General features: G+C 31.7%; 1 protein-coding gene across 3 annotated transcripts in view; it reads left to right on the plus strand.

Moving 5' to 3' along the window:
• LOC124424924 (mannosyl-oligosaccharide alpha-1,2-mannosidase IA-like) overlaps nt 1-12,500 on the plus strand; it is a 120,401-nt gene that overhangs the window by 34,754 nt on the left and 73,147 nt on the right. The window contains exon 3 of one of the 3 annotated variants that reach the window (XM_046964538.1): nt 11,726-12,022. The exons of the other annotated variants lie outside the window; for them this stretch is intronic. Within the exon in view, the coding sequence (XP_046820494.1) occupies nt 11,726-11,758 (33 nt within the window). The 3' untranslated portion in view covers nt 11,759-12,022. Of the gene's footprint in view, nt 1-11,725; nt 12,023-12,500 lie in introns of those variants that run through there. 3 annotated transcript variants of the gene reach the window in all.

The following is a 12,500-nucleotide window of genomic DNA, read 5'->3' on the forward strand; positions in this document are numbered from 1 at the left end:
AAAAAGTTGGGTAGGATTTTATAGATATGATTGATTTATTATATACAGGATGAGAGGGTCGGTAATATTGTCATCTCGAGTATTCGTCTTCTTCTTTTTTGTTTTCTCTTCTTTTTCTTTTTTCTTTTTTTTTTTTGATTTTATGATTTTTGCTATAATGCATGTACTTACATATATACTTGCAAAAAAATATACAATCGTGAATGTATCGTATAATCTTGAACCATTCGTTTTCTTTGCCTCTTAATTTTTGTCCTCTTCATTTTTTTTTCTTTTTCTTTTTTTTTCTTTTTTTTTTTTGAATCAATAAGAAAATAAAAAGATATGGCTTGTTACAGTTGCGTGAACCCTGAGACATTTTTTTTTTGTTCAAAATACTTCGCCAAGTAATCATTTCTCGACATTTTATTCCAATAGTTTTCTTTTATTTAAAAAAAATTTTTTTTTGTACCAAAAAGAATCGTGAAGTTCCATATAAAAAATAAATAAATAAATAAATAAATTTTAATAAAGATATTTGAGATGGTAATTGACTTCATTCTATACAATTAATACGTATCTATATTATTAAATATTTTATACTCAATTAATATTACTTTAAGTAATATAGAAAAGATAATTTCGTAATTGCATAATTTTCTTTTTCTCACTATGACTCTCAGAATATATAATATTTAAGTAGAGAATAAAATCACGAGGTCATTCTTCCTTCTTTTTTTTATTCTTTTTTATCTTTTTTTTCCCTAGTCTCTCTCTCTCTCTCTCTCTCTCTCTCTCTCTCTCTCTCTCTCTCTCTCGACTAGTTCGCGTTGAAATTTCTCTGCGTAGAAATGAAAAAATCGAGGGAAGGAGAAAAGAGGAAAAATAGGAAGAAAAAAAAAGAAAAAAGAAATCGGTAAAAACTCATTAAATCCCAGAAGCCGTAAAGAAAAAGAAAAAAAAAAAAAAAGAAAAAAAAACGAAAAGTTCGGAAACTAAAATCTTCGGGGTGTCATATATTTTTTTTAACAAGAATCATCCCCTACCTTCTCCCTCTGAGCCACCCTTATACCTCTACCTACTCTTCGCCATTCTACCTGCTGCCTCTCTCTTGCCCCACCCTTTCTTGATTCCATCACCATTGCCATCGCTATCATATGCATATATATACACACGCACACATACACATATATACATATACACACACTATATCTTTCTACTCATACATATAAATTCCATGCAAATTACGCAGCGGCCGGAACAAAAGCGATGAATAAAGATATCGTCCCTTTCTGCTGGCGGCGAGCATGTACAGGGGTGGAGGCTTCACTTCCGTGAAAGTTCGCGGCTTTACCATTGGACAGGAGCTGCTTTTGCTAAATTGTCGTTGTCTAGTCGATACGAGTGTCCTTCAGTACAGTTTCCCTTTATCACAGTTACAAAGTCTAGAGATATCAAAATTGATGAAAGACATTAAAGGGAAAACCCGAAGATTGGAATATCAGAAAGTAACTTTTTATAACTTTGACTTCTCTTACATACATACGTACATATATACGTACATATATATGTACATACAATGACTCACAGATTTGTTCACGTGAGATTAATATATTTACTTATTTGAAATAAATAATAACATTTTGTGTTTTAATGTTAAAAAAAATTTCCATATTTAATGTGTTTGAGATCTACGAAACAAATGGTGTTTTGATTTTGTAAAAATGATAATGTACCAAAAAGAATAGATGCTATTTTAATAGTAAAATTTGATTAATACGAAGTATTAATGAAAAAATCTTAATTAAGTCGCATAACTTGTTCATATGTCTTTCTATCTGATTTTTTATTTTTCCTATTAACAAATAAATTTTGTTTTACAATACCGTTTGATTTATAGATCTCAAATGTATTTTAAATGAGCAATTTTTTTTTTTTAAACATTAAGATACAAATTGTAACTATTTGTATCAAATAAGTAAATATATTAGCCTTAAGTGAACGAATCTGTGAATCATTGTATATATATAATATATATAATATCGCATTGGATTAATATAACTTTTTCTCCGTTATCGACATTTTGAATTTGAATTTAACATTGCCTGATAAATTTTTTAGAATCTCATTAGGAATGCGTTAAAATATAGACATTTAGGTATTAATATTTAGAACGTGAGAAAAGTAAAAATAACCATACCGATATTGGAATGATCGGTTGGTTCGATTGCTCGATCGTATGGTTAGTATGCAAAATATGAGATAGATGTTAGAAGTTATAAGAGAGAACTCGGTTAACCACGAGTATTCCTGGCATGGTCACGTGCTTTTCGAGAATTCTCTGCTTCCTCCACGTTGAATTCCACGTCTCTCGATCGTTGAAGATCCTCATGGCGAGATAGCCGAATGTTTCGCGGTACGGAACGTGTTCATCGGCAACCACAACCGGAAGATCGAGATAAGATGGTAGAGAAACAGAAGAGAGAGAGAGAGAGAGAGAGAGAGAGAGAGAGAGAGAGAGAGAGAGAGAGAGAGAAAGATAGATATAGATATAAAGATAGAAAGAGACATAGAGATAGAGAGAGAGGAGGTAGAAAAGGCTGTCCTCTTTGCATAATTTGTAGTCTGAGAAAATGGCGAAACTAATGAACCGTTAAACGAGACTGCCTTTTAAGTTATGCCGCAAGCTCGACTTGAGTCAACTCGATAGAAGAGAGAAATGGAAATAAATTCACGGAAGGGATCTCTATTCCAAGTTGAACGACTACCATTGCTGATTCTCAGAAATTGAAATTCAATTTCGAATCGAGCATAAGTTTGTCCATGCTTTTAATGGACTATCCAGGAGATCAACTAACTACCTCCTTCTTTTTCTATCTATCTATATCTTTCTCTCTCTCTCTCTCTCTCCCTCTCTCTTGATTTTCCTTCTTTTCCCACTTGGGAATACGAAATTCTGTTTTCTTGACTGATGAGTTCTCGTGCTGTACGCTTGGGGCTTCGTTTTCAAGATCGATTGGTCATACGAATGAGCCAGCCAGGTGTCTACGTGCTCTTCATAAATATCTGACGATGGGATAGAAAGATATTCGGTGAATCGTACAATGAAAATTTCTATGTTGATTTGTCACGCTTATCAGAGGAAAATATCTGTTGGATTATCGCAAAGAGAAAAAGAGAGAGAGAGAGAGAGAGAGAGAGAGAGAGAGAGAGAGAGAGAGAGAGAGAGAGAGAGGGAGAACGAGAAAAAGAGGAAAAAAAAAGAAAAAAAAAGGAGCGTTTGTCCGAGTTGTAAAAATGATGATTGGGAAGTTTTGTTTTCAACGATGATGACAAGGAGGACAACTGGCGGTCAACTTGATGTATCGCCCTTCGTGATTTAGGATGAGCCTATACCGTTCGCGCGTGCACGCTCCGACATTTATTATTGTCTTTCGAGAGTCCGACATGTTTATTATGATTGCCAAGCATATATACTATGAAGTTTCACTATAGTCAAAGGCATATTGAGAATACGTACGTGCTCTTAGTGGTGAACGACGAACGACGTAGAAGTACTCGACGACTGAATCGAATCCCATGAGCTTTCAATTTAACTATTGCCGATGGTAACGTCAATTTCTCGTTATAATGATCTCGTACAATTACTGTTGCGGAATATAAGAGCTTGTCGTATATCAACTACGACCGTTGTTCATCGTTGCTAACTTAATTTAGATATTAAAAAATAAACGATCGAATGATAATTCGCCGAGATACGAGATACGAGATATTGCTTAGAATATGTAAAAAATAAAACATTCTTCTAAATCATCCAATAATTGTCTAATATTTCATCGATTATATTTTTAATAGTTATGAATTTATTCTCCCTTACCGATTTATTTATATCTCTGTAAAGGAGATCTTTATTTGTTATAAAAAGAAAACAAAAAAGTAAAATAATATAAAAAAGAAATAGAATAAAAAATCAAAACAAATAGAAAGAGAAAGAAAAAGAAGATTGAGGGAGAGGAGGGAGCGAGTTTTCAGTCTTGAAAATTCTGCTCACGGTTTGTTTGCAAGGGCCAAAGCCCAATCCCAGCGCCCTTTATGCCATTTCGCAGCTGCAGGCAACGCCAAGTTACGTTGATATGCAGAATGCGGATGCCAATAAACTTCCGTGGGTAGTGCACTAGCAACACCACAGCAACGTCCTAGAAAATCGCGTTTCTACGATACGCCAAAGTGTGGGAAAGCTGGGAAAGCTTGAAAACGCAAAAGCTGGATTATTAACCTCTTTCGAAGCTCATAATTTCCAAATTTTCTCTTTGGCCGAATTTTATCAGGGAAGTACTGTTACTTCTTTCTTTTTTTTCTTTTTTCTTTTTTTTTTTTAGCCTTCTCCCCATAAAAAGTATTTTTTTTTTAAGTTAGAAGAAAAGAGAGAAACTATTATTATTATTATTATTATTATTATTATTATTATTATTATTATTATTATTATTATTATTATTATTATTATTATTATTATGATTATTATGATTATTATTATTATTATTATTATTATTATTATTATTATTATTATTATTATTATTATTATTATTATATAGCTACTATTATTTTTTATTTTTCTCGCCTTGATTTAGTGGAAGTCAGTGAATAAGTATCTCTTTAAAAAAGAGATCAAATATAATAGTTATAGTCTGTAATTTCTTTCCAAGTATATATACGTGCAGTTCTCGTCAATCCAAATTTTTATCTTTTTATTTCCTTGAATGTTAGATTTACTTGGATCATTTTAAGACAATTCGTGTTGCGACCCTTTTTTCACTTTAACCCCTACATCGTCACAACTACAATTGGTGAAACTGATAAAACTCGTAATAATTTTTTCTTTTGACATTATATTTATTATTACTTATTATTTATTGTTATTATTATTATTATTATTATTATTATTATTATTATTATTATTATTATTATTATTATTATGCTGTTTTTGAGATTCTAAATTATCATAATAATTATATTTAATGGTAAAGGTAAATAAAAAGAAAGTATTGGAATAAAATAGGATAAAAGGATTGAAGGACTGCTAAGAGAGAAATTCATCGACACTCATCTACATTCTCGTTTGGATCCGATCATTGGATTCTTTCGAGAGTCCTGATCGCATTACCAGTTTACCGTTGCCCTCTTTAAAGAGGTATCCGGTAGAGGAGGGAAGTACTTAAAACATCGATAGTTACGTTCATTCATGGTAGTACGGCTTATGAACTCTCGATTGATCATGGACGAATGGTCAAAGGTAATTACATTGAAGTAGCATCGTCCTGCTCGAGGTGCATTCATTCAAAATCATCGATTCGTTACGGCTTTCAGATTCTATGATTATCTTGGTCGATTGGTTATGGATCGAAATGATTTAAAGTCTTGTTTATATTGAAAAAATTTTATTTACCTCATTTTCTTTTGTTTTTTAATTTCTTCCATTTTCTTTTTTTAATCTTAAATAAATAAATAAATAAATAAATATATATATACATATATGTATATAATAAAAATAACTATATTAAAAATATATATAATGTATATAATAAAAATATAAACACACACATACACTCACACACACACAAATATTAATTGAGTTAAAAGTAGTCAAGTCTTATTCCATGGTGGATATGAAATCTAATTTTGTTGGAGGTAATTAATATTCACCATCTTTCTCTTTCACTCTTTTCCTCTCTCTTTTTCTTTCTCTCTTTTTTTTTTTTTTTTTGCGAAGAGACTTTGGAACAATGTCCAGGGTGATAATAAATCGAATTATATGAGAATGTCCGAGACGAATTTTTTTCGTTTCGGGACGGACGAAGCGCGCACAAAGTGATTCACTTTGTTCGAGGAGCGAGTAAAATTGACGATACGCCTTCGATCGTCGAGTAACGTGCGATCGTTTCGACGGTAGGACGATAACGATCAGGACAAACCTGATTAATTCTCCGATAAATCATCGCTGGTGCCGCGGCGAGAGCTTCATCGTGGTACGAGGGGATGGAAGGGGGTGTGGCGTTTCGCCCGTTTCTTATTTTTACAATGTTGCTGCACGTTAATGAAAAGCTAATCTCTCTGTTCGGCCATTAATCATCGGTGTCATGGCGTCGTATAATGATCCGGTCGAGTCAGAACGCGTCCGTGCAACTTTGTTCCTATGTTAGTAGTCGACATTTATCAATTTTCTCTCTCTCTCTCTCTCTCTCTCTCTCTCTCTCTCTCTCTGACTACTTCTCCCGCCCCTCCCCCCTCTCTTTCCCACTTTGATTATCGCAATAAAAATTATGTATATAAAAAAAACTTGCATTAATTGAATGGGGCTAATTGTGATTGACAATAGAGAGATATATCTGATATCATTATTAAATTATAATCTTCGAAACGAACGTTAAAAAAAAAAAAAAAAAGAACAGAAAAAACGAGAGAAAAGAAAAAAAGAATACAAATTCTCTAACAAGTTAAAGGATTATTAATTGTGAAATTGTGATAACACGATTATAAAATATAGGCTAACAAATTCATTAATTGTTCGGATCTGTAAGGGAAAAAAGGGAAAATGGAAAATAGAGAGAGAGAGAAAGAGAGAGAACGTTACCACGCAAACTTTTTTACTTTATTCCCAATATTTCAAAAGGCACTGTTCATATTAAAAACATTTTAGTTCTCGTATTTCTGTATTAAGCCACGTAAACTAGGTTCATCGTATTCTCTGTATCGTTCATTCGATATATATATATATATATATATATATATATATATATATATATATACACATGCACAGACATTTTAACTCGGTATACCTGTAACGCACCTCCATTTGACGTTATCACGAGGCCAGCGCACAGTGCAGAAGCGTCAATAGTGGTTATGCCAGTATAGTTTTGCTATGCGGAAGAACGCGATAGCTACCGAGTAAGGCACCTTTTTCGTAACAAAGTAACAGGAAGCTTTCAGAGTCATCATGCATATTGATTCTGGAAAAGAAAAAATAAATACTTTCAAACCTTGCATTAACTTTCATTCCCATGATCCGCTATCCCTTGTTAATATTCATTTTTGTTTCTTCTTCTTTTTTCTTTTTTTCCCTCTTTTTTTGTCTGTGTGTATACCTATATGCATGTATATGTGTGTGTGTGTGTGTGTGTGTGTGTGTGTGTGTATGTGTTTTTATTTATTTATCAAAATTTAACCCAGATTTCTTTTTAATCGAAATTAAAGTTAAAAATACGTTCAATAAATCGATATTCATTTCGATTGAAACTCTGATCGTAAATGTTTTTTTTTTTTTTTTCTTTTTTATGAAACAACATAAGATATTTATATTTTATTTAATAATAATGAAAGATATGAGAATATTTTTGTATTAAATAATTAATTATATTCGAGAATGGATCCTCGTTAGAATTTAAAAAGGGACAAGAGGTAGAAACATTTGTAACAAGTTAGTTCTTGCCTTTTTAAAATCCACTTTGTTGCGTGTTCCATTTTCTTGTACGAGCTTCGGCTCGTTTTACTCGCGCCACGATTGCATCCTTTAGTAAAATAGTGAAATGAAAACACGAGAGAGGATCGTAGAGAAACGTTAGAGAGAAGGGAAGTACTCAAATGGTGTAGCTATAGAGTTCGAATAAGAGCGTGAAAGCTTTCTCTCTACCTTTCTCTTTTTCTCTCTCTCTTTTTCTCTTTTTCATATGTTGAACTAACTCGAGTATACGCCAAATCTATATGATCATGTTTATTTGTAAGTGTAGAGTGTATCCACAAATCGAGATATTACTTGTACATCTAGGTTTCTTTACGATCTTAACAACTTTTATAATATTTCTTTAAACTTAATTTTAGATTTCAATTTCTTTATCGTTTTTTTTTCTCTTTTCGTTTAACCTCAATTACGAACTGAACTTTACTTTTTTAATAAACAATAACTAAGAAATAATTTCGAACGTTTCTTTAAAGATTTACGTATATCGTTGTACACGTATCATATGTATAAATAAAATTTCTTTTTTCAACACACACACACACACACACACACACACACACACACACACACACACACATATATATATATATATATGTATAAATAAAAGTTAAATATATACGATTTATGTTGAACGAAAAGAAACATATGAATCTAGGGAAATTTTATTAATTAAAGGACAATATTCATGAATGGAATACCAAAGAGAAACAGAGAGAGAGAGAGAGAGAGAGAGAGAGAGAGAGAGTGATTAGAGTGGGAGGAGAGAAGATGGGCTAAATGGAGTCGTTACACGGTCTGTCTTAACGTGGCCGCGATAAATCAGTAGCCATGGCTGCAAGCACCGTAAACGAGAACCGATTGGTCATCCTAGCATGATAGACGATGGAGAATAGTCAGTTATCCTCCGGGGACATACATCGTTCGGAGTAATTGAAACGTGTCTCCGCGGTATTATTTATTGCCTCGCGTAAATCGAATTTACCTATATACATACATTCTGTCTATGTGTATTTGTATATAGACGTACATATACAAATCTATTTAAATGGCGATACAAAAGTATTATCATGAAAAAAATGAGTATCACGTTCTGAAACATAAATCGAATTTACTTATGTATTCAATGTTTGTACGAATGTGTGTGTGTGTGTGTGTATCTATGTGCATGCGTACACACGCATACGTATTTCAATCTTGATAACAAAAATAGTATCGATAAGATGAATTATCATGTTTTTTTATATATGAAGAAAAAAAAAATTGTTAAAAACGTTGCTTCGACATTTTTTCTCTTTTTCTTTTTTTTTTTTTCAGATAAAAATCTTTCACTCCTTTTGTCGCTTCTATCCTTTCTTTCCTTTTTTTTTTTTTTCTATTTTTATGACTTCGTGAATAGTTATGCATCATCGACGACTCGATTTCACGCAATTCGATTGCCTTTTCACTTCCCTTTCATCGAGTTTTACCCTTATCACGTGTCTCTCTATATCATCGTGTGAGGGTACCTTCACCCTCACACCAATCAGATTGATTTATTTTTATATTACTAAGTTATTTTTTTTATTTTATTTATTTATTTATTTATTTATTTATTTATTTATTTCTTAAGTAATGTTGTGACAAGTAAATGTCGTGCAGTTTTATATTTATTTTCATTTGAAAAATTTCCTTTTCGTTAGTTCTCACGTGAGAAGGAAGAAAACTTACAAAGTTAGAATCGGTAACGAAGAAAGGAAGAAAAGAAAGAAAGAAATGGAAGAAAAAGGATAAATGTAGAAAAAGCGTTCAAGTGGAAGTATAAATATCGGATTTATCGGTGCACGTACGATAAAAACTCAGCATTTGCATTAGGCAAAAGGTTCTCGAAGGCTTTGGTACAAAGCGAAAAATACGGCTGCAGTTTCTCGTGCTCGACGGAAGCAAGAACACGAATTTCCGGATGGGATGGGAAATTCGTGTGCGGTCGAAGGACCACGAATGGCTAGTGGCTGGGTAGGTAGACTCACGAATTCAACGGACAAATATACGGTCGTACGAGCGCGAAATTTTCGCGACCTTCTTTTACTCTACGATTTCAACATCCGAGAAATTTTATCAATCTTCTTCTTTATCTTTTTCTTTCTTTTTCTCTTTTTTTTTTTTGTTCGCGAAAGATCGAAATTGATCGAAAGAAGAAAAGAGGAAGAAAGAAAGAAAACAAACAAACAAACAAACAAACAAACAAAAATGTTCGATCTTATTAGAAATAACAGTTTTATTTTTTGAAGTTTTTTTTTGATAAAGCAAACCGTTTCAATTTCGTTTTATTCATACGGCCCAATAAATCATGTTGTACTCTAGCTTTGATAGATACTTAACGATCGTTATACTCGAACTCTTTCCATTCGAGTTGCGACGTTGAATTGAAGGAAAACGAGAGGAACGTTGGAAATAAGAAAAAAAAGGAAAAAGAGAAAGAGGAAAAAGAGAGGAAAAAGAGAGGAAAAAGAGAAGAAAAAGAAAAGAAAGAAAAAAGGAAATAGAAAGACTGGGGACCCGAGAACGGGTGCTCGTTGTGATAAAGTTTCGCGATTTTTCCCACCGCAGGAATATAAACAGGTTCTCTGGAACGAATTTTCTCGCTGGTCTACGGCACCCATAGAAAATCTACGACAATTCAGGCGTGGCTCGACGTATCCAAAAGAGAGAAAGAGAGTGAGTAAGAGTGGGAAAGTGAGTGAGAGAGAGAGAGAGAGAGAGAGAGAGAGAGAGAGAGAGAGAGAGAGAGAGAGAGATGGTGATTGTAAGGATGGTGAGACATGAACAAAATGAGATAAAGCGAGAGAGTAAGAGAGAGAGAGAGAGAGAGAGAAGAAAGAGAAACGTACGAAAAAAGAAAAATGCAGAATGAAGGGGAAGAAAATACCATGACGGAGAAGAAAAGGATCAGTGTTTGCGCTCCTCGTTGAGTTTCAATTCCATGTGAAAACGTTTTTGAGAACTAAACAAAATATATATATATATATATATATATATATATATATATATATATATATATATATATTATAGGTATATATGTATGTTTAACTGCGTGTGTGTATATATATATATATGTGTGTGTGTGTATATTTATATATATACACAAGATGGATCTTGTGAAGTGTCATCACAAAGGCTTTTATTATCTCTGATATTAAAATTATATCTTCTTTTCCTTTTTTTTTCCTTTTTTTTTTTTTTTAAGAATATAATGGAACACGACAAAATTACATATTTAATAAATAAAAATCAATTATTCTAAAACTTCTTAATTATCTAATAACTTCTAAATATGACGTCGTCTTTATATATACATATATATATATATAAAGTTATATTTTTCCGTATCTGTTCACAGTGATCCTTGAATAATTAATAATAATAAAAAAAAAAAAAGAAGAATTGATTTTAATAAAGAAATTAATTCGTAACAGTTCACGTGACTTACGTTACGTGCTATGTAAAAAAAGAATGTTAGAAAAAGTTAAATTGAAATTTGGATAAAACTAAAGAAGGATAGAGAATTTAAAGAAATATCTCTTTTTCTGTTTAACCTTTATCGATTCTCCACAATCATCAATGATTTTCTCTTCTTGTTTTTTTTTCCCCTTTCTCTTTGATTTCGTAGTTTCTAACTTTCGTTCGAATATTTGAAATGTTACGAATCGTTACGAATATTTACATCGTCAATTTGATGTTCTAACAATCGTAAGACTTATCTGTTTCCAATGATATAAATCAATATAAACATATTATTACGTTTAACAGACAATAGAAAATTATTTTATTGTACAATCCGTCACGAAACATTTTATAATGTAATAATTTACGAAAACAAAAAAAAAACAAAAAAATAACAAGCAATTATTCCATTATAAAATTCACCGAGAACATTTTCTGATACAATATATTCTAATGTAATAATTTTCGAAGACATGAGAACAAAAAATTGTTACATTGTAAAATCCGTCGAGAACGTTTTCTTTAATTAAAAAAAAAAAAAGAAGAAAAAAAAGATAATTTTATTATAATAAAAAATCATTTTATCATAAATTTGATTATAAAATTCTAGTTAATATAATATTTTGCTAATATAATAAATTCAGAAACAATAAAAAAAATAATTTTCTTGTACAATCCATTCGTAAACATATTTACTAATAATTCGCCGTTTGATTATTTTTTTCTTTTTTTCTTTTCTTTCTGTTACAGGTAAGCATTCATGAGTACTATGATGTCAAATGAGTGATCATTGAGAATATGAGAGGAAGCTTTGCGGGTGGTCAAAGGTACAAACGATTTATGGAATTTGACGCGGCAGGTGGTTCAACACCTTTAGAAGCTCATTGGCCTTTCCGTTTATGCGTTTAAAGCGAAAATCCAGTATACGGATTGCTTATCGATGAGCTTATGCGTTGCGTTTTACCGATTACCTATCCAACCATACCGATAATGCATCATCATTAAGCTCTATACTTGCTTGAATTATTGTACGTTTATCAAGATACACGCGAAACAAACAAACAAAAAAAAAAAAGAAAAAAAGAAAAAGAAAAAAAAATATCATTTCCATATTCTCAAAGAACATTGAATTGATCATTTAGAAAAAAAAAAGAAAGACGTATAAAAGAGACAGGCATTTTATCTTTTTTCTCAATTTTTTTTCTTTCCTTTTTTCCCTCTCTCTTTTTTTTTTTCTTTTCTTTTTTTTTTTTTTTCTTTTCTTTTCTTTTCCTTTTATCATCAATTCATCCAATAAATTTTACCTTGCATATCAGCTTAGTCAACTTTTCACTTTGTTATACTACGTAAGATAAGTCGTGTCAACGTTAATCTCGATAAGAACGTCCTAAAATCAAACTGTCTCATCTGTTTAGAACATCAAGCTTCTCAAACCTATAAAGCTACGAGTCACACTGTAAACGGTAGAGATAGAACGTAAACAGGAAGTCGATGCTAACATCAAGTGCTTCTTTATTAGACGGAG

Source organism: Vespa crabro, chromosome 6 (genome assembly GCF_910589235.1).
Source record: "Vespa crabro chromosome 6, iyVesCrab1.2, whole genome shotgun sequence".
In the NCBI taxonomy this organism is placed as follows: Eukaryota; Metazoa; Arthropoda; class Insecta; order Hymenoptera; family Vespidae; genus Vespa; species Vespa crabro.